The sequence below is a fragment of the Prunus dulcis genome, chromosome 2 (assembly GCF_902201215.1).
Source record: "Prunus dulcis chromosome 2, ALMONDv2, whole genome shotgun sequence".
In the NCBI taxonomy this organism is placed as follows: Eukaryota; Viridiplantae; Streptophyta; class Magnoliopsida; order Rosales; family Rosaceae; genus Prunus; species Prunus dulcis.
The window spans coordinates 15,581,256-15,602,799 of NC_047651.1; the positions used below are offsets into that span (position 1 = coordinate 15,581,256).

A 21,544-nucleotide genomic window follows, 5' to 3' on the forward strand; every position below is an offset into this window, starting at 1 on the left:
CTTCCGAGATAAAAGTTTTAAAGAAATAACCAATGTATAAAATTATAAATACACAAGTTAATTTTTATGTAGTGATATTTTTCCGGACAATATTAGAATAAATTTCAAGTTTAAATATCCTGCTAGTAGATTTAAAAGAAAAAAAGAAGACTTAAAAAAAGGAGTTGATAAAAAATTTTATAAATACAGAAATCTCCAACTTCTTTCCCTCTCAACTCAAACCCTAGCCCCTCTCTGTGACCACTCTGATCTTGAATAACCAGCAATTGACCTCTCCGGTAATCACATCAGGCGGCTCTCGTGAGGTCATTGCTAAAACCATCGAATGCGATTATGGCCGGTGGTTCAGATGTGGCTGAACCAGCTAGCTTGACCTGTGCTAGCTGCGGCAAACCTGCCCAGCTTCAGTATGTAAAATTTCACTTTCGCTTTTTCAATTTCAGCAAGCCTCTCCTTCTATCTGATAATTTCGGTAAAAAAATTATGATAAATTTATGTACTTTTTCTTTGGTGGGTCGAAGACTCATAGCTATTTGTGTTTGGAAAAAGTGAATATGTTGTTTCAAAACATTTGGAAACCTTTTGGAGCAGAGGGTTCCCATTTCAATTACTAAAACTTCAATCTTTGTTCTACTAATTGTAAAATGCTCGATTCTTAGTTTTACTTAGTTTTGTTACTTTGACTTTTATTTGCAGGTGTCCCAAATGTGTGTTATTGAAGCTTCCTCGTGAAACGGCTGCTTTCTGGTTTGTAACAATTTCCTTCTTTGTACTAATGCTAAATTCTAGTGTCATATAGTTTTATTGGCAAAACTTGGTGGTGTGTAGTGATTGTCAGTGAGTTGAGCATTTCAAGTGTTTAACTTCATTCAGGAGTTTTCACACATTGGCACTTGAGTTTAACAATGTACCTTAGATGTGTTCATAGAAGCTTGAAAGTGATTTATTTGTTTTTTGTGTTGATGAAACTTTGCATCTCTTAACAGCACTCAGGATTGTTTTAAGGCTTCTTGGAGCTCTCATAAGTCAGTGCATCTAAAGGCCAAGCCGTCCGAGCCTGGGACAGGTACCCCAGATAATGAAGGTTGGCTATATTGCTTGAAGAAAGGACAGGCTCGAACACCAAAGCTTCCCTATTTTGATTGGACTGGGTATTTCTATGTGTTTTTCTCCCTTTTATTTCATATTAATTTTTGTCAGAGATTTAAGTTTGATGGTTCTGATGCTTGGAATTATTTGTTTTATATTTGGAAATTTATGTATCATGGATATGGTGTCAGCTAGGCTATTGCTAGCTGATAGCATTGGATAGAACATATATTTTCTTATTTATAACAAACCACAAGTGCTATCAGTTTACTCCTTTTACCTCATTTCATGTCTTGTACATGCGCATTTGAATTTCTTCATGGAAGTTGCTATGTCTTATGCAGGACACTGAGGCCGTATCCTATATCTAGTAAGCGTATGGTACCTGCTCATATTGATCTACCTGATTGGGCAGCTGATGTAAGTTGTAGTTCAAACGACCAAAATTTGAGTAGATATAGTGCTTCATTGGTGATCTAAATGGAAATGAAGTGCTGCATTTTGTTGCCATTTCTACTGTCATTATATTGTTGACCTTATTAAAGAAATCTATTGCAGGGAACTCCAAAAGTTGAGCCCAATAGTGATCTGCAGCATGTTGTCGAGGTAAGCATTTACTAGAAAACCTCATTACCTCATTAAGTCATACATAATGAGTCAGACTTTTTCCTTTCTGGGTTTTCCTTTTCCTTTATATTTTATTCATTTTTCTTTCTTTCCAAATGATGAATGATATATTCTTTTTGCAGATCAAGAAACCGGAACAAATTGAGAGAATGCGAGAAACTTGTCTAGTAAGTGCCAGTTAATTCTTTCCTTTTGTTCCCCTAAAGTTTTGTTTTGATGAAACAGTATTAGCTTGCTGCATCATATATATACTTCTTTTCATAACGTGCTGCAGGCATCTTTTCACTTCAAACATCTGTTGTATGCCTTTAAACTGAAAAACTTGTTAATGTGTTGCTATACAAGTACTGAATGCTAGACAAAGAGTTGACTCTTTCAAGAAGGATTTTCTCTGTTTGGTTTTTATTAATCTTGCTCTTACATTCGATTTTAAGTTCTTAATTTACTGATATCTTGATGTTCTCGTCATAATTGTTTTGCTAGATTGCAAGGAAGGTCTTGGATAAAGCTGCTAGTGTAATCCGACCTGGTATCACAACTGATGAAATTGATCAGGTGGTCCATGAGGCTACTATTGCTGAGGGTATGTCTTTTTGTTTTGTGTAGTATTCCAATAATTATGTTTCCTTGCCCATTATTGTAATGGTTTATATCTTATACTCATTAAGACTTTGGCCATACCTAGTTGACATGGCAATTTTTTATTTTTATTTTTTCTAATTCAAGTTTTATTTTATTTTTATTTTATCCCTATTTATTGCTATTTGTCTCTAATAAGATCAGTTGTGTGCTTTGTAGTGGCCATGTTTTATGTATGCATATTTGCATGGTTTATTGTCCAGAATAGAAAATGGCTGTTGTAATGATGTTTTGGCTTTTAACCACTGCAGGTGGATATCCATCTCCTCTCAATTATCATTTCTTCCCCAAGTCCTGCTGCACGTAGGTACTTTTTTGTGTACAATTTCAACGAACTTTATTCAGATTGTATGGTATTGACTTTGTAATTGCATTTTGCTTTTTATCTTTGTTGCAGGTCAGTCAATGAAGTAATTTGCCATGGGATTCCTGATGCCAGGTATGCGTTGTACCTATTCATTTGAGATTTATTTATTTTCTTTAATTTTGGGAGGGAGGGGACTGAAGGGGGGAAAAAGAATATGGATAAACTGTTTCAGTTAGTATATTTAATATACCTTTGTCTTAAAACACATTATATTGCTGTATATTGTACTTTGCTTCTTTCTTGTTTTGTTTATGATCAGTTCAGATTTGGGTTTTGAAGTACTGTTATAATAAAATTGCACTTTGGTAATGTTACTGGACTGGCATAACTAAGTCTTGTTTTGTGTTAGGGGTACATACCTGAGAAATTAAGCTTTCTAGTATTTGGTTAACCGCTAACGCTTTGTTTTGCCTGCATTTGTTTCTTTCTTCTTTTTAATTCTACTTCAGAATAATTAACTGTTTTTAAAAAACGAAAAAGATTATAGTTGTTAAAATCCCCTGGATAGCATTTTTGACTTCTTTTATGTTGCATCTTATTGAAACTTTTGCTCCAGGAAATTAGAGGATGGTGATATCGTCAATGTTGATGTGACCGTGTATTATAAAGGCGTCCATGGTAATAAGTGTTCTACACATTTAACATGTAGTTCAACTTTGAGCAAGTTCTTTTCATGAACAAATGTTAAACTGCAGGTGATCTAAATGAAACATACTTTGTGGGAAATGTTGATGAAGAGTCTCAACGGCTAGTCCAATCTACTTATGAGTGCTTGGAGAAAGCAATATCAATTGGTATGTGCACCACATATAATATAACAATTCTAAGAGACTGCCATCCCTCTCGTGTCGTTTTTGTAAATTGTCTTGAGACCCTAAACAAGAATTTGGAACTGACATTAAGAACACAATTTAATAACAGCTTCTTTTTAATAGTTCTTTAATGCATCCGTCACCAAGTGTTGCTTTAACAATCTTGCAATTCAATTGCATCGCATCTCTTTGTTTGGAAGCAATTAGTCTTGCCTTTTGGGAGGATGTAAAATTTTCATATGTAATGAAAGGTGTTCGAGTAAAATAGTTTACGTTGATATTTATAAAATCTGAAAGTAGTCACCTGAATCACCAGAATTCACTGATTGTCATTCTTAAAATAAATGGCCAGAAATTGACGAGTGATCTTTGCTTTTGTAAAATTTTCACTTGTTTCCTAGACTTTTTGTTTTGAGGGTTTTATATCCTGGATTTTTCATGGGCCCAAGAATATACAGCTTAAAATCGTTGCACATTTTCTCAGCTATCTTATTCATGTATATGTCATAATAATTGTTTTATCCAATATTGATTTTACATTTTCTTTGGTTCCATGGAAGTTGCAAGTAATCATTCTTGAAATATTTTTGTGGTTATGTTTTTGCTTAATTGTATTAGTAAATTGTGTGAAAATATTTTAGTGATACATGGAATGTTGTCACCTGGTGATAACTGACATGTCGAGAAGTCAGCCTATTTAACCCTGATTTGGACAGTGCACTATAATAATTTCAATTGTTTGCGGATTAAAAGTACAAAAGGAAAAGATTATTCCTGATTGTTTTTTGTTGTCGTGTGCAGTAAAACCTGGAATGCGATTTCGTGAAGTCGGTGAAGTCATTAATCGCCATGCGACAATGTCGGGATTCTCTGTGGTAATTTGTAACTTTGAGCTTTGAATTGTGCTGCATTTTTTATTTTAAGATATGGCATACAGATTATAGTAATTTTGTATTGCACCAACAGGTGAAATCATATTGCGGTCATGGTATTGGGGAGCTTTTTCATTGTGCACCAAATATTCCCCATTATGCAAGTATGTTCGATAAGGAAGCTTCTGTATATATATGAATTATACATTTTCTTGCTTGCACCTGTAATGTTTTTTGCCTTAACCAAGCAGGAAATAAAGCTGTTGGTGTGATGAAAGCTGGACAGACATTTACAATTGAACCTATGATCAATGCAGGTATTTTGAAAGTTTGTTTTATGAGCATATGGGCGATAGGTTTCTTCATTTGCTAGCTACATATTAACAAACAAAATAAAATATGGATAGGGGTTTGGCGTGATCGGATGTGGCCCGATGGATGGACTGCTGTTACAGCAGATGGCAAGCGCAGTGCTCAGTTTGAGCACACACTTCTGGTAACTGTGCAGTTTATGTTTCATATGTAATATGTTTTCAACTTATGTAACTGCCACTGCTCCATCATTATTAGAAGACCTTTTTCTTTATTCTTTTCTTATGTGCATATAGTATTGAAATTCAGTGGAATGATCCGAATTTCAATTTATCATGAAAACCATTTGTGAGACTTGTTCTGGGTTTTAAGGCAGCTCAAGTATTTGTATTCGCTGTAGCATAGCATTATAACTTCCAAGTGGTGTGGATATGATCATTAAATAAAAAAGTTTGATAGATAACACGAATTAGGAAGGAAGATTTGCAGGTTGGACTCAATTGGAGCAGTAAAACAAGTAGCTTAGTAGTTGTCTTGAATCGAATCTGCCATAATTAATCTATCAACATTGGATTGCAATGCCACCCATTGACAAATACAGCACTGAAATTTAATAGGCGAGCTCCTTAGGAACACGGGGACAGTTATTGAATATTGGTGTCAACAAGTTTAATTCCTGGTTAATTGTGTCTGTGCTGAATGCATCTATGTATGCGTCTCTAATTTCATTGTTATTTCTTCCTACATATGTGTAGGTGACAGAGACGGGAGTTGAAGTTCTTACAGCTCGGTTGCCTTCTTCACCCAAAGTGTTCCCTTGGTTAAATGCTTAATGTCTGGTTGCCTCTTGTCTTATTGAAAGTAGCAAAGAGACATAAGGGTGCCCATTCATGGTAATCATACATCGGTATTAACAGAAGAAAATAAAAACTTGTGATAAATGTTGCTTCTTCCATTGCCGCTTATGTTGGGTGAGGATATCATGTTTGTAACTTATTGGGTAATAGTTAGTCGATTTTGAGGTTTGGTTAAAGAGTTCTTATTTGTTTTCCAAATTGTTAGAAGAGCTATATGAAATCATTATTAAACTATCATCGATTAATAGAATCTGGTGTGTACCAACATGTTCGATGTTCAAACAGCTTGAGTTTCTACAGATTTCTTGAACTCAATGAGATCATTGAGTTCTATTAGCATAAATTCATTCTGCTTGGAACAATCGAGGACTTGTGTATTTGGCAAGTAATACAAGTTAATATTTTTTTTAGTGTTTAATGTGTTTCTCACCAAACTTAAAATTCTACTTTTGCCCCTATTACTTCATTGATAGAGCCAAAAGGAGAACAATAGTATCAGCCTCGCACTTTTTTTCTTCTTCTTCTAATTCTGTACTTAAAACACTTTGCGCTTTCCCTAACAATTCTGATTTTTCGATCTCCTTGTATCTATTGTCCAATATTTTTCTTTGAATTCCCATTTCTAAGACTTTTCTTTTCTTTTTCTGTATTAATAACCAATTATCTAGAACAAGGGTAAGTTATGGGAGTAAATTAAGAAGGTAAATCAAGAAACACACAAGGAGGAGGAAATATATAGTGAAAGAACCTGAATTACATAAAGGATTGCATAATAAACAACCAAAATACAATCTGGGCTAAATTAATTGAAATCTTCAAGGTAGACGAAAAAGCCCCCTTGGTCTTGGTGGCACATTGAAGCCGGAGTTGAGGTTTGCTGTTGTAAATAGGAGTTATCAAAGAATCAAACACTTTACTCTTGCAAACAAGACACTCCCTTTGACTCAACAAACAGTACAAACAAGGCCAGCAATATAAATGCCCACAAGAAGTCACAACTGGCTCTCTTGCCATTTTCATGCACATGTTGCAGTCAAAAAATGATGCAGATCTTGGTGGGGACGACAATGGCTCTGACAAATAGTCCTCATCATAATCATCATCTTGATCGTGATCTTGATGAAGGGTTGGATTTGAACCATCCAGAGACAGAGTATAATCATCACTTTCGGGGCTGTCAAACTCATGTTGATCAATTTCATCTTCAAGCAGTGAGCAAACACTGTCATCCTCATCACCATCACCATCATAATCCTCATCATCATCATCGTCATAATAATCATCATCATAATCATGATTATCCCTATGTTCGTACCATTGGTGTGCTGGTTTTGTGACGTGGAAAATCTCATGGGGCAACATGAAACGCATGGGTGGCTTAAGTTGTGTTATACTTTCGTTGTCGGAAGCCATATGAATATAGAAACAAAGCAACGCAAAGAATTGAACAATTAAGAAGCCTTTGAAAAACGAACTCAACAAGAAGAGAAATAGAAGCTATAACTTGTGGTTTCCAGTCTAAAGAGACCTATGTATATATAGGGGAGAGACTTCAGAATTTAAACCGAATCCGACTAGTTTTAGGAGTAGAACGAGGATTTCTTGGTTCACAAGTTTCCAAATCCAACTTACAAGTGACAATCTTTTTGTTTTTTGTTTTTTAAAAAGAAAAAAAAGGAAAAGAAAAATAGAAACCTTATCCTATTAATATTAGGAGTAAGACTATGATTTCTTGGTTCCCAAGCTTCCCAATCTAACTAGATGAGTGACAACCTCATTTCCTTGTAGAATTAGGACTTTGTTGCTTTGTATAAATACGTCCTTGTGGAGAAGGTTAATACAACATGCAGAAGTTGCCATAAACAAACACTCAGGGAGGACATAAAATTGTTGAATAAGAATGGGGAAGAGAAAGTCGTCGAGGGCAAAGCCTGTTGCTAAGAAGCGAATGGAGAAGCTTGATACAGCATTCGAATGCGACATTGACATGAAGAACATGATTGGGAGGCTCTCTGCAGTGTTTGCCAAGAGAGTTTCAGCACAACCATCACACCTTTGACTGAACCCATAGACGTCTACAGTGAATGGATAGACGAATGTGAGCGGGTCAACACCATTGTTGTTGCTGATGATCGTCAACACCATTGTTGTTGCTGATGATCATGATGATCGTGCTTAGGAAGCAGATAGGAGATTTTATTAATATAAATTCATAATCAAAACTCCAAATCTTTTGTGGTCTGTCTGTAAAACTCCATATCTTTAACTTGTTCCCATTATAAATTTATAATTTTGTCTCCACCAGTGTCTTTTAAAATTTGTATAAAATTTAAAAATATATGAAGGATGGGCGCCCTAGAGCCTAGAAGATAACCATTTTAATATATAAAAATGGCTAGTTTGTGATTTGAATGGCATGGTTTGCTGAAACTGACTAGGATATATATCTTGGTTCACAAGTTTCCAAATCCAACAAGCGACAACCTTCGTGTTTAAATAAGAAAAAGACATAAGAAAAATACAAACCTGTGTATTGGGGTGTTACTGCAGCAAGATATTGCATATACTGAAGGCTCACGGTGCGTATTTTCTTGATTTAATGTCCATATTGTGTCTTTTTCCAGAGAAAAAACTACAATTGATTTCTTTTCCTTACTTTTTATGGGGTTAGGTCATGAAATACCTGAAACACATTTTTCCATTTTTGAATCGCACGATTTATAATCTTTGTCTCTCAATATCATGAGAAGTGAACTTGGTGGCGGCCTCTTAGTTCATACTAGCTTGAGCATGTGCCAATCGGTTTTCATTTTTCATTTTCTTTTAAAATTTTTAGAATTAAGAAAAGATAACATGGGTAGTTATGTTCCATACAAATAGGATTCATTATTTGATTTTTCTTTTAATTTTAATTTTTTTAATATGAAAAAGTGTGAATTTACCATATTATCCTAATTTAATTAATAATTTTAATTCTTAATGTTTAGATTAACCAAAGGCATTTTCTGGTATTTTGAATGTTTCACTATTCTCTGCCTTTTACTTTATATATATAGATTTAGAAAAGTGAGATGTTTTAGTAGTCAATGATGAGTAAATAGTACTTGAATTATGCTTATAACTACAAGAAAAAAGAAAAAAGAAAAAAGAAAAAAAACAATTAGTTAACGGGGCATCTTAATATTCAAGCTTACAATCCCCTTACAAATTAAAGAAACCACCTCCAGGCCCCCAATAATTCTAACCTAAAAAGTCCCCCCTCCAAGCCTAATAAAAGTCTCCTTGATTTCCAATGGGATCCAAAAGGGCCACAATACTAGTACTACTAACCTAACAATTCAAAATCCCTTTCAATTGAATTCATATACATTGTGGTTTCCAATTAGGAATAATGCTATTCTTACCACATTTATATACCATATTCTCATACCACCTTACATGACAGATGAGGTGTACAACCACATTAATTAAAAAGTGTCAATAAATCATAAAAGAAAAGAAAATGTTAAATTAGTTTTAATTGATGTGGTTGTACATCTCATTTGCCATATAAGGTGGTATAAGAATGTAGTATACAAATGTGATAAGAGTAGCACTACTCATATAAAAATGTTGTAACTGTGAATAATAACTAAAATAGATATGATGTTGAAAGTGTTATGTGCTAATCATGTGGTGGTAGTGGTGGTGGTGAAAGAGATGGAGGTGAAGGTGGTTGTGAAAGAGGTGATAGTGGAGGTGGAGGTGGTGGTGGTAGTGGTGGTGATGAAGGTGGTGGTGGTTGTGGTAGTGATGGTGGTGGGGATGGCGATTGTTGAGGTGGAGATGGTGGTGGTGGCGGTGTGGTGGTAGTGTTGGTGGTGGAGTTGCATGTGGAGGTAGAGGTAGTGTCATTTAAAAAAATTAATGATGGTATTTTGGGAATTAAAAAAATTCATTAAAGGCTCATCTCTGCTATGGGAGCAAAAATTAAGGCCCAATTAACAAGCTACTTCCCATGAACCCTAAATTTAGGGAGTCGAGGGAATCAAATAACATGATATCCACTACCATTGAGCATGGAGATAAAGAAGGGATATGGGACTTGGGGTCCTAGGGTTCAATGCCTATAAAAGGCTAACTAATCCCCCAGCATAGGGGGAGGGAGTTATGATTGATTTTACTGCAGTATTCATGAACGAACACTGACTTGAGCGTCGGAGTGTTTTCTTGCTGGTAGCCCCCTCCTCACTCAATGGTGATAATCAAAGATAGTGTCCGACTTCTCAACATGGAAATCAAAAATTGTTGGAGGATCTGAAATTTTCCGCTCCAACAGTTGGCGCCGTCTGTGGAAACCGTACAAAAAGCCATATTAAGGAGCAAGGGACACTATATAATTGAAGGCTCACCCGTGCTACAATGGGGGCAAGAGTTGACTCCCCCAATAAGAGAAGAATTTCTAACTCTATATCTCTCACAATTTAATGATTGGATGAAAATATTGCATTATATGATTGCACTTCTCAATACACACTGAAAGTTTTATGTGAGCATTATCAAAGTCTTTTATTAACATTGCTTATTGCATCATGTAAAAAAACAAACGGATTGAATTAGGGGGCACATGCTAAATCCTTCGAACGGGGATATTTCATTCCCACTTGATTATCTACGTAGTGTAATATATTGTGGGTGCCAGATTTTAATCTCTCTGTTATTATCTCAAAAACATTAATCATCACAAGGATATACTCGATTGTCATTCTCACGGTCATACTCATGACAACCCAATTCTTTTGTTGTGATGAGATCGGGGCAGGCGGTTAAATGCTTCAAATGATATCTTTTGTTGTGATGATTTCTAAACTAACAAAGACGCCAGGAGAACAGGGAAACTCAAAGGGAGAGGAATAGCAGCAGACTCTAAACTGCATCTCTTGAAAATGAAGAGCCAGAATGCCAAATTTATACTTGGATGTGGACTACACAGATAAGAAACCATCTCATTCATTTTGATCAGTTTAGAATTAAAATGGACTTGGTCGTTCCACTTTGACAAAAAGAGAAAAACGTTGAACCACTAATTTACATGGTGCATAGAATCTGTTTCTTTGAAATCTGGATGCCCATCGATCCTACAAATAATGCATATCGCATTAGACGTTCAAGCATAATCAATTTTATGTGATTTACTACACTGCATTGGAGTAACCACACCATTTCATTGTGAGAATTGTTTCGTGGACTACGCCACATCATTGATTTTAAGGCATGTGAGTAACAAACTTACATGCCTATCACAAAGTTGCACTGGACTTGCTAGGTAATCCATATAGTTGTATTAGGAGATATGCCCATGTCGCCGCCACACACTAATAGGCCACATAAGTATATATGCTTATGATGGCACACAGTGGGCGTGGGTTGGGGTCTTCTGTGCCTTCGTAGAAATGTCAATATTTGAAATCGCCCGCCTGTCATATCTTTCTTGCTTATGAGAACAGTATGTTCGTATTTGGAATTGCTCAAGTATCGTGACCTCTGAAATCCTTACTTGCACATGATGATTTTGTATACTTACACTTATTGATTGATTGAATGCTCAGAAGAAGACTTTTTCAAAGCTAATGTTTTGCTCAAAAAAGTTATTGACTGAGAAACGCTTTAATCGCACACTAGCAAAGAACTATCAAGAAGACAAACAATGTAAAAGTAATGAGCGTATGAAACACATGCTTGTCGGTGTTCGTTCAAAGCTTCTAAACCAATGAAGATATTCAAAATTTCATTTCGGAATAAAGATACAGATAAGACCTTTCTCATTCCTCTGACGTAGTTTTTTTTTTAAAATGAAATCCGTTCTTTGGCAAAGAAAGTATTAATCATGATGTTACTTCCTGTTCAATATATACCAGCACCTCATCTATCATTTATGGCAGTTGTACACAATGAACTTGCGCTGGGGGCATCTTCTTTTCGGTGGTTGTGGCTATAAAATGGTTTCTAATTGTTACAATGAGTAGAGAGCCAAGAGAACCACGTGTGATGTCTACACTGTACAGAAAGGCGGATTTATCAAGGCCAGCGAAGGTGACTTTGCAAAAAGCAAATAGCGAAGCTATTAGCATATGAGTGATAAAGAATGATGATCCTGGTCATATGACTCAGAGTATTTCCAGCAGTTTGTCTTTTGCCATGGTAAGGGAGTTCTAGGGTAGCTATTATTCACGTGAATAGTGGCTGCCCCAGCCCTCCAGCAAAATGTGTTTTCAGCAGTTGTCCTTTGCCATGACAAATATTATGCATTTTTTTGTTTTTTCCACAACTTTTTTTACTTAAACAATTAATTTGGATAATATTTTCGAATAAGATTTTTGGGTTCCTATGTGTGAATACTATTCATATTGGATAATATTTTTGGATATGATTTTATTTTATTAGTTGTATTGGTTGGTATTTATAGGGAAAAAAAAAGTATGAGGATTTAATGTTAAAAGTGAAGAGTATTGGTTGGTATTTATAGACATTGGCAGACCCAGAATTTTTGTAGCGGAGGTGCAATATTGACGAAGTATGAAAAATAATTTTTTGGAATAAGCATTTTCTCAAGATAATTTTTGGCGGCTTTTATTCCTTACACATCAAATAAGAAAACTTGATTTTATGGAATTTTAATATGAAGTATATATTGACATAATGAGCCATCATTTTTAGCCTAAATCGTATTTTGCACTAAAACCGATTTTTCATATTTTGATTTGGTGGGAATTTGATTTTCTAGTATTTTTATTTGAATCCAAATGGGGGGTATTTCCTTATTTACATTGTAAACTTAAGTAAATGTCTTTATCCTTTTACTTTCATTTATTTTTATATTACTCCATTTACTTAAATGTTGAAAATGGAAATATGGTATAGAGAAAAAAAAAAAAATCAGTAATTTTTTTGGTATTTTTTATACATTTTTTTTCATTTTTTTTATTGCACAAACATTGGCTACCTTTGGATTGCTGGACAAAATATGATCGGAGAGCCTAACGCACGCCACGTGGGCGATTTAAAAAAATTTGGATGCAGGGCTGACGTCGACGTGACGTCAGCACGCTGACATCAGCCTTGCCCCCGAACCAGCCTTGCCCTCGGGCCAGCCCAGTCTGCTGGGTCCCATCATTTGCCCGGGCTTGCTTTTGTTGCTGGAAACCACTTTTTTGCCCAAACCCCCCCAGCCCGAGCTCAGCCTTAGCTGCTGAAAATGCTCTCATGAGCTTACGGTATGTCTAGTGCGATTTTACAACAGCTAATTTTTTATTGTTGGAGAAGCCCATGGCCTGAAAGGCGTATGATCAGAAGCTTTTAAATTGATTATACACATACTAAGGTATTTTACTTATTCCTCTTACATTTGGGAGATGAGAACAGTTTCATGTATGACTCTATAAAATGCTTGAATTTGAATCCAGTCATATGCGGCTCAATAGCTAAATGCTACTAACCCTACGTATTGATTCATACATAGATGAAACTTTAGAGTACATTGAAAATGATTTTTGTTGATGAAATTAACTTTATATTCTTGCATGGTTAGAATTGGTTGACAACCTGTTAAAAACGACCGCATGAAGGCCAGCATGCCCCTCTTGACTGCATATGCTGAATAACTTTGTATGGTGGGGCAGCCATTGCACCACTCAGGATAAAAAAGAAAACTTAAGAGTTTTCTCTATTGCCTATTTCCCTATATGGCAAATTATGAAGTTAGCAAACATGCATTCTAAACTAACGGGGGCATGTCAGTACTCAACTTATGGTCGAAGACCGCTCTTGGCGAAGGCGAAATTCGTGTCGAAGATAAAACATGGCTGAATGCAAAATTCATGTCGAAGACAAAACTTGGCCGAAGGCAAAATCCATGTCGAAGACAAAACTAGGATGAAGGCATAATTCAAAATCATGGTCGAAGACCATTCTCAATGTTGAAAGTCGAATACATGATCGAAGATCATACTTATGGTTATGGTTGAAAACCATACTCACGAAAGTCCACATGCTGGTGATCGAAGATCATACAAGTCAACTCACAAAATTCTACGCACAGTGAATTCCCACAAAGAATATTTTCTCTCTCTACACCCGAGACACATGTTCAGAGAGAGAAAAGGGGTCAGATGTGGGAGCAAAAATTAAGGCCAATTAACAAGCCGCTTCCCATGAACCCTAAATTTAGAGAGTGGAGGGAATCAAATAACATGATATCCACTACCATTGAGCATGAAGATAAATAAGGGATATGGGACTTGGAGTCCAAGGGTTCAATGCCTATAAAAGGCTAACTAATCCCCCAACACAGGGGGAGGAAGTTATGATTGATTTTACTGCAATATTCATGAACGCACACTGACTTGAGGGTCGAAGTGTTTCCTTGCAGGTACCCCCCCTCCTCACTCAATGGTGATAATCAAAGATAGTGTCCGGCTTTTTAACATGGAAATCAAAAATTACTTGTTGGAGGATCCGAAATTTTCCGCTCCAATATCTACTTCTTTTGAAAGCAGCTTTGAAAAGCAACACATAGCCTACTTTTAAAAGCTATTGTCAAAAGGCCATTGCTTTTAAAATAATCGAGATACATTATTTTTTTTTACCAGACATTTGAAACTGCTTAACTTTAAAGTGAAGTGGGTTTTTGGCAACAACAACAAAAAAAACCAATCCCAAAAGGGGCCTAAGTCATCGCCGTTTTGGTTTTAGGTGCAAGATCTTTGATTTTTATTACTTTTTTTGTTATGTTGATTTTACCATTTGAGGTAAATAAGGAAACCCATTGAAAATCCAAATTTAATACATTAATTCATTGTAATTGAATTTTAGAATTTCAAATTTGAATTCTTTCCTTGTGAATATTTACCTAATATATGGATAAAATACAATTTAATCAATAAAAGTAAAGACCCACATATTATACTAATCGATGAGGCAAGCACTTACATGAAATTATGTACCTATGCATTAGGTAAACACCCAAATGTTGAAAACACAATAAGTTTAATACTTATCAAGTTGATTCATGGTGTTTAAGCATAGCAACAAATAAAAAACTTGAGAAAAACAAGATAAACAAGAGAACTATTGATGACGTTTTTATGTACCTAATATATAGGTACTATGAGCTAATGTGCTTTATATATACATATATATATATATATATATATATATATATATATATATAGAGGTAGAACTTTCTAATGGACCTGGTTACTAGGTAAATTTATGTCCCCAATTACTAGGTAAATGTTAGATTATTTACATAACTTACTAGGAAAATATAGGATTGTACTTGATTATCGGGGGAAGTGTGATATTGACAGGACCCGACCCAATTTCCACTTTGGAATTCGAGCCAAGTCCTATGCGTGTCCGACACCTGGCGAATGTCGGGCACAATGACCTTTTTACCCTTCATACTTCAATTTCTTTTTAAAATTTCCTTAGACTTCTGCCGAAAATTCGGCAGAGTCTCCCCTGTATTTTGACTAATCCCAAAAATTTTCACCTGTCAAACAATCTCAAATATTTCACCCAACTGCCAGAATGTTTCCGGTAACCAATTCAACTCTAATCCCTAAACTTTCAACTGGATATCAGAGCGTTTCCTAGGTCCCTCAGGGTTGTGAGGATTTCTTACAACATAATACCTGGTTTGAGACACGGAACCTGAGAATGGCCCGGTGGTGGATCCCGCGTACTTCTACAGCCTGGGGGCGAAAAACAGATTGAAAATGTGAGTGGACAAAAATAATGTTCTTCAAAACAATTTTCATAAACATAATATCCCCCATGAAAAAAAATAGTTAAATAAAACTAAATTGCATCAAGCATATTCAACTCAAGGCATTCTATATCAGTCATATTCAAGCGCGAAAGTTTCATACAAAACCACTGAAATCAAAGCTTTCATAAAAGTGCTGAAATCAAACGTGTATAAAAAAAAACTCTGTACTCGAATCTTGCATAACTGAACAAATACAAAGGTACCTATGCCTGAAAAATCAGAAAAACTGATTTAAAATAACTGAAAATCATAATCAAATAAAAGAAACTCAAAATCCTTCGAAAATACCACCAGTTTGTACCCTTGTCATTTCCGTCAATCCCCTGGCAGGTCTCGGGCGTCACACAGGCTACCCGAGCCGCAAACTGGCGAAATCAGGGAACTATGATCAGCCTGTCCCGCCGGCAGATTCCTCGATGACACCAAGTCAGCTCGAGTCGCTCTGGCAGGATGCAGGGGACCGTAGTCAGCCTGATCCGCAATCCTGGCAGGTCTCGGGGACACAGAGTCAGCCGAGCCGCAATCCTGGCAGGTCTCGGGACACCAAGTCTGCCGAGCCGCAAATTCCTGGCACTCACGGTTCGAGCGTCCCCGAAACTCGTGAGGCAAAGTCAAGTGCACTGACTGAACTATAATCAGACTGGATGTCCGTAGACATCGGTTCGACTCTGGGTAATCACCATAAAGAAAATGGGTACGAGGTGGGTTTAAAATAAAAGCCTTTAGAAAAATTTGAATAACAACTGAAATCACAAATTGTGCTGCTATCTCATCTGATTTCAACCTCAAACTCTGTTTCTATAACTGGTAAATAAGCAGCACAGATTTATAAAACTATTACTGTACTGATCATGTTCAAAATCGTAATAAAACTTACTCAAAGACTAAATAAAGAAACTTATTCAAACGAATTCATTTCTAAAAACTTATTTATATCCAATCAATATAAACTCATTTATAAAACTTATTTATATACAAGCACATCAAATCATTTATGAAATCTGATTTAGGAAAGAAGGTCCACTCACAGATGGTCCGAGCTACTTCGACCCCTCGAAAGTCTCTTTTACAATTCTGTCGGGCGCCTGGTGCCTTACTCGATTAATTTGGTGGAGAAACGGAGGAGAAATCTGCACTGGAAGTTCGAACTGCACCGTCGGCTTCAATGGCGGATTCCGGCCGATTCCGACCACGGCAGCGGCGGCGCTGGGTCGGGGAAGGTTCGCCGTCGACTGCTGGTTCATTTGGGACCGGTCCCGGAGATCGGCCCCAAGTGTGGTGGCCGGAGCAACGGTTTGAAGGCGCGGAGGTCGCGGGCTGGAGGCTTCGAGAGGAGAGAGAAAGAGCTGACGGGGGAGAGGAGAGAGAGAGCTATAAAAATCTGACTTTTTGATCAAATTACCATTTTGCCCCTCGCGGTTTTTAGACCATATCTTCTTCGTTACGGCTCCGATTCGGGTCTACTCCATGTCTACGAACTCCTTTCGCCGCGCTCTACGCAATGGCGTAAGCGAAATCCCCAAATTCTTTCTCGATTAAAAAGTCAAATTTTCCCCCATTAAAATATGCGAGGGCAAATTGGTCTTTTTGCTAAAAGATATTTTCCTTACTTTTTAGATATTTTCTTTCTTTTTGGATATTTTGTTTTGGGTTCTTACAGATATAATATAAAATCTACCTTATAGGTATTTTGTTATTTTCAATATACTTTTTTTTTGGTTTCCTCAATTTACCTAATAAAGAGGTTGTAAACAATAAGAAATAAAGCCACCCATTTTTTTAGGTTAAAAGAAGAAGGGAAAAAAAAGACAATGTTAATATACAAAATCATGAATGCAATTAAAAGAAAAAAGAAAAAAGAAAAAAAAAAAGGGCAACGTAATTAATATACCAAAATCATTATGGTCATAAGCACTTAATTTGTTAATTAATTATGGTCATAAACAATTCTGTCTCGTAATTATCACATAAATTACAGTTACCTGATTCAAGGCATAAGGGGCAACATTGGAATAAAAAATAATTTAAAATACAAATAAAAAGATTACATAAGAAAATATTAAAAAAGGAATGTAATCCTATATGACACAAAAGTCAAAGGACTTGTATCAAAGTCACCAACTCCGTAGATTAAAACCAAGGTGATGCTAGGGAGACCATCTTTAGATACCAACTTGTGTACCATCTCTCTAAAATAGAGGTAGAACCCACCAATATAATGGGTCCCACCCTCTATTAGAGAGATGGTACACAAGTTGGTCTCGTAGCATTTTCCTTAAAACCAACTTTTCAATGGGAATTTGGATCTATATCTATATCAACTTTTCTATATTTATTACAAGGATCATCAAGTCTCTTTCACCAAATAGTTCACCATTATCTTACTTTGTTAGTTTTCTAATTTTTGGGCAAATGGGTCATTTTGCTTAAGATTTGTCTTTGTTAGTCATTTAACACACAAAATCATTATTGGCAAGAAAAAGAAAGAAAAACACACACACACACACACAATCAATGAAGCACTAAATTACGGCCCATTGATGTTTCAATTACTTTATAACGACCCAAAATCTAATGTATAAAATTTTCCTTTGTCATCGAAATCCTAATCAAAGGAGGAAAGAGCCATTACAAATACATGGTTAGAGAAGAGAGCTCAGCTCAATTGAGTTTGCTAAAGGATTCTTGAAAAATCACTTCTTAAAATACAACAAGTCTTGGAATGTGCAAATAGCAAAATCCAAGTATTATATATTTTAGAATTCTATAAGAAAATTGTATGATTGAAACTGGGAGAGAAGTGAGAGTAAGAAACTGAACAATTTCGTCACTTGGAATGGGTTGAGTAATATATAAGTCACTTGGAATGGGTTGAGTAACAAACTGAACAATTTGTGTGAATTATTAATTCAACAATTATATATATATAAGATGAACAACATATCACATCAACAAATATAATCATATTACGAAACATAATCGTACCACCAAATATAATCATGTTTTTCTTGAACACATCACCAAATATTTTCATATTTATTCATACCATCCTTTAAAAAGATATTTTTTGATACTTATTATTTTTTTAAATTATTTCTTAAAACGTATTACGATCTAATTATGTAATAACCTCAAAAATAATACTTGGTTTTATTATTTTTGTGGAAAATTTTACAAGTTGTGTGACTTTATTGGGTGTTTTATGAATTTGGTTTGATGTGAAAATATTGGAATTAAGTGAGTTTAATCTCAAATTTGGACTAAAATGTCTTTATGATTAAGTTTATGAATTTTTTTTTTAATGAAGTAGGGCCCGTTGGGCTTAGCCCAGCCCGGCCCGATGGGCTTTCTCAAGCTCGACTCATGGGTCGGGCTTGGGCTTTGAATTTTCTAAAAAAATCCTGCCTGGCCCAGCCCGATATTTTTTCTCTCCTCTTTAAAGCCCGGCCCGACCCATTGACGAGCCCTATCGGCTACACTTATTATTGACACATGCTGCCTAATCTATAGAGGGTGTTCTTTTAAAAAAAATAGTACAGCCCCATGGCTATGCTCCTTTTGTATTGACACGTGGCGCCTAATCGAAGGGGGTTCCTCTGTTTTTTTATATTGAAAAATAGTATAGCTAGATTTTACGCGAGGGCGCCTAAGCGCTGTGCAGCTGCTAATTTTTTATTTATTTAGTAAATAGTATAGCCGTGCAGCTATACTCGATTTTTTTTTCCTAATTTAAAAAAAATAGTATAGCCGGGTGGCGGTACTGGTTTTTTCTTTTATAAATTGTCTTTAATAAATAATATAAACTAGCGGCTATAGTCTTTTACATACATATACTGTAAGTATTTTTCAATAATACATTCGTGTTCTAACACCTCTCATGTTTTTTTAAAAAGCAATAATACAATAGTCGTATTGTACATGTACGTACGTATTTCTAATGTTTTATTCAAGTATTTTTTACAAAATTTTCAGTAAGACACACAAAAGTCACGTATTATTCTATTCAGTTTAGATTATAAGCACTATCACAATTATAAAAACCTTCAAATTTCCTTTTATTTCAGAGATTGAAAGGTCTTCGTCAGGATGTCAAATTGATGATGCATTCTGTCCTTCAATCTCACAAAGATGACAAAGGCTTAGTAAATAATTATAAATAATTTTTTTTTTTTTTTAAGAAAGGTTTCTCAGAATGGTTACTTTATAGTTAATTTCGTATAGTAGCAACGGTGAAAATTTCCAATTCAGAAAAAAAAGTTCACATGAAATTTTCCCATGGGAAATGATAATGCAAAAGTAACTACCAGACTGTGATCCTACTGTAGTCCGCAATTCTTTGTTGAAGTTGGCCCCAAAATCCAGCCTAGCATTAGCTTGTGACTGCATCCATTCATGACCATACTATCACGATGATCCACCAAAGATGATGCCGGAGCACTTTCACTTGACGATGAACTGTTCCCCACTCCACGCCACCAAGGTTGGGCATAGATAGCTGATTCCAGCACAGTTGGGCACCGTGTTCTGTATGTGGATCTTCATCTTTAGATTTAGCTGGCATCATTCACCACTTTCTCCTAGAAATATATAACCATGAGTTTTAACATAAAACAAAAGTAAGGAAGATGAGGAAAGAAACCAAAACCAACTACTGATCAATAGTCATTGCATAGAAGCAAATGACAGAAAAACACTACGATAAATAAATCTGCTTAGGTGCATCCGAGCTTTGCAAATCCGCTGGCATCGATCCTCCGATTGCTTCTCCATGGACCAGAAAACGCCTTCTCCGCGGGCAATCATGACGCCAGGACGTGCCATGGTCGTCATTCAATTGCTTCTCCGCCAGAAAACGCCTTCTTCGTCATCGATTGCTTCTCCGCCGGAAAACGACGAAAGACGCCTTCTCCGCCCTCGATCCTTCTATTGCTTCTCCGCAGGAAAATGCCTTTCTCTGGCACTTTGCAGTGACTTTCTTAGCCATGGTCGTCATTAGTGGTGAGTGCAACCTCGTGGTCTCCGTTTTGGGATTGAATCTAAAGCTGGGGCGTCATCTGGCTCCCATATAAAATACAAAGTGTAAAAATGTTATTTCAAATACAAATTAAACAAGCTTAAAGAGCACACGGGTAGGACCATTGGCTTTTAACAAAATAAAATTTAAAACTCATCCACCTTATTCAAAACAAAAATAGGTAACCCTTGGTGTACATTTAATATACCTTCATCTTAAAACACATTTAATTGCTGTACATTTGTAACATTGCAGTTTTGTTCTCTCTCGTTTTGTTTTGTACATTTGTAACCCTTGGTTAGCATTTTGACATCTTTTATGTTGCATCTGAATGAAACTTTTGCTCCAATAAATTAGAGAATGGTGATTAGGAGAGTAAATTAGGAGAGTAAACTAAGAGGGTAAATCAAGAAACACACAAATTTGTATCAAAAAATAAAAAATAAAAAAAATTAAACACACAAAACAAAAGGAACTACGATTTCTTCAGAATTTAAACCAAACACGATTAGGATTAGGATTAGGATTAGGATTAGGGCTGGGATTTCTTGGTTTACAAGTTTCCAAATCCAACTGACAATAAGTGACAGCCTTTTTTAAGAAGAAAAATAGAAACCCATATGTAGCAGGGTTTTCTTGGTTCGTAAGTTTCCAAATCCAACCTGATGAGTTTCTTTAAGAAAAATTTATTTCCGTTCATATTACGTAATACTGTTATTTATCCAATCAATTATTGAGTCGGGCCAACCATGGAATTGTTTAAAGAAGAATTAATATTAAGTGTAGTGCCCAAGAAACAAAAATACAAACACTCCTAGTTAGTGTAGTAAACCAATCCTTGTACAATTAGGACTTTATTGCTTTCTATAAATAACTCCTTATTATAGAGAAGTACACAACATACAGAAGTTGCCATATTTCATATTTTAGCATATCTCACTCGGGACAGAGATTTGTTGAAGATCAATGGGGAAGAAAAAGTCGAGGGCCAAGCCTGTTGCTAAGAAGCGAATGGACAAGCTTGACACTGCATTATGTTGCCCCTTCTGCAACCACGGAGGCAGCGTCGAATGAGACATTGACATGAAGAACATGACTGGGGAGGCTCTCTGCAGCGTTTGCCAAGAGAGTTATAGCACAACCA

The 21,544-nt window shown here is 35.9% G+C and overlaps 1 protein-coding gene across 1 annotated transcript; it reads left to right on the plus strand.

Moving 5' to 3' along the window:
• The first annotated feature begins 161 nt into the window (after window positions 1-161).
• On the plus strand, window positions 162-5,988 carry LOC117619000 (methionine aminopeptidase 1A). The gene is made up of 16 exons (XM_034348817.1): window positions 162-407; window positions 697-747; window positions 987-1,151; window positions 1,434-1,509; window positions 1,648-1,695; window positions 1,839-1,883; window positions 2,200-2,299; window positions 2,607-2,658; window positions 2,753-2,794; window positions 3,279-3,340; window positions 3,418-3,516; window positions 4,336-4,409; window positions 4,501-4,570; window positions 4,658-4,723; window positions 4,814-4,902; window positions 5,474-5,988. The coding sequence occupies exons 1-16, from the start codon at window positions 334-336 to the stop codon at window positions 5,549-5,551; spliced, it is 1,191 nt and encodes a 396-aa protein (XP_034204708.1). The 5' UTR covers window positions 162-333; the 3' UTR covers window positions 5,552-5,988.
• Window positions 5,989-21,544: the final 15,556 nt, after the last annotated feature.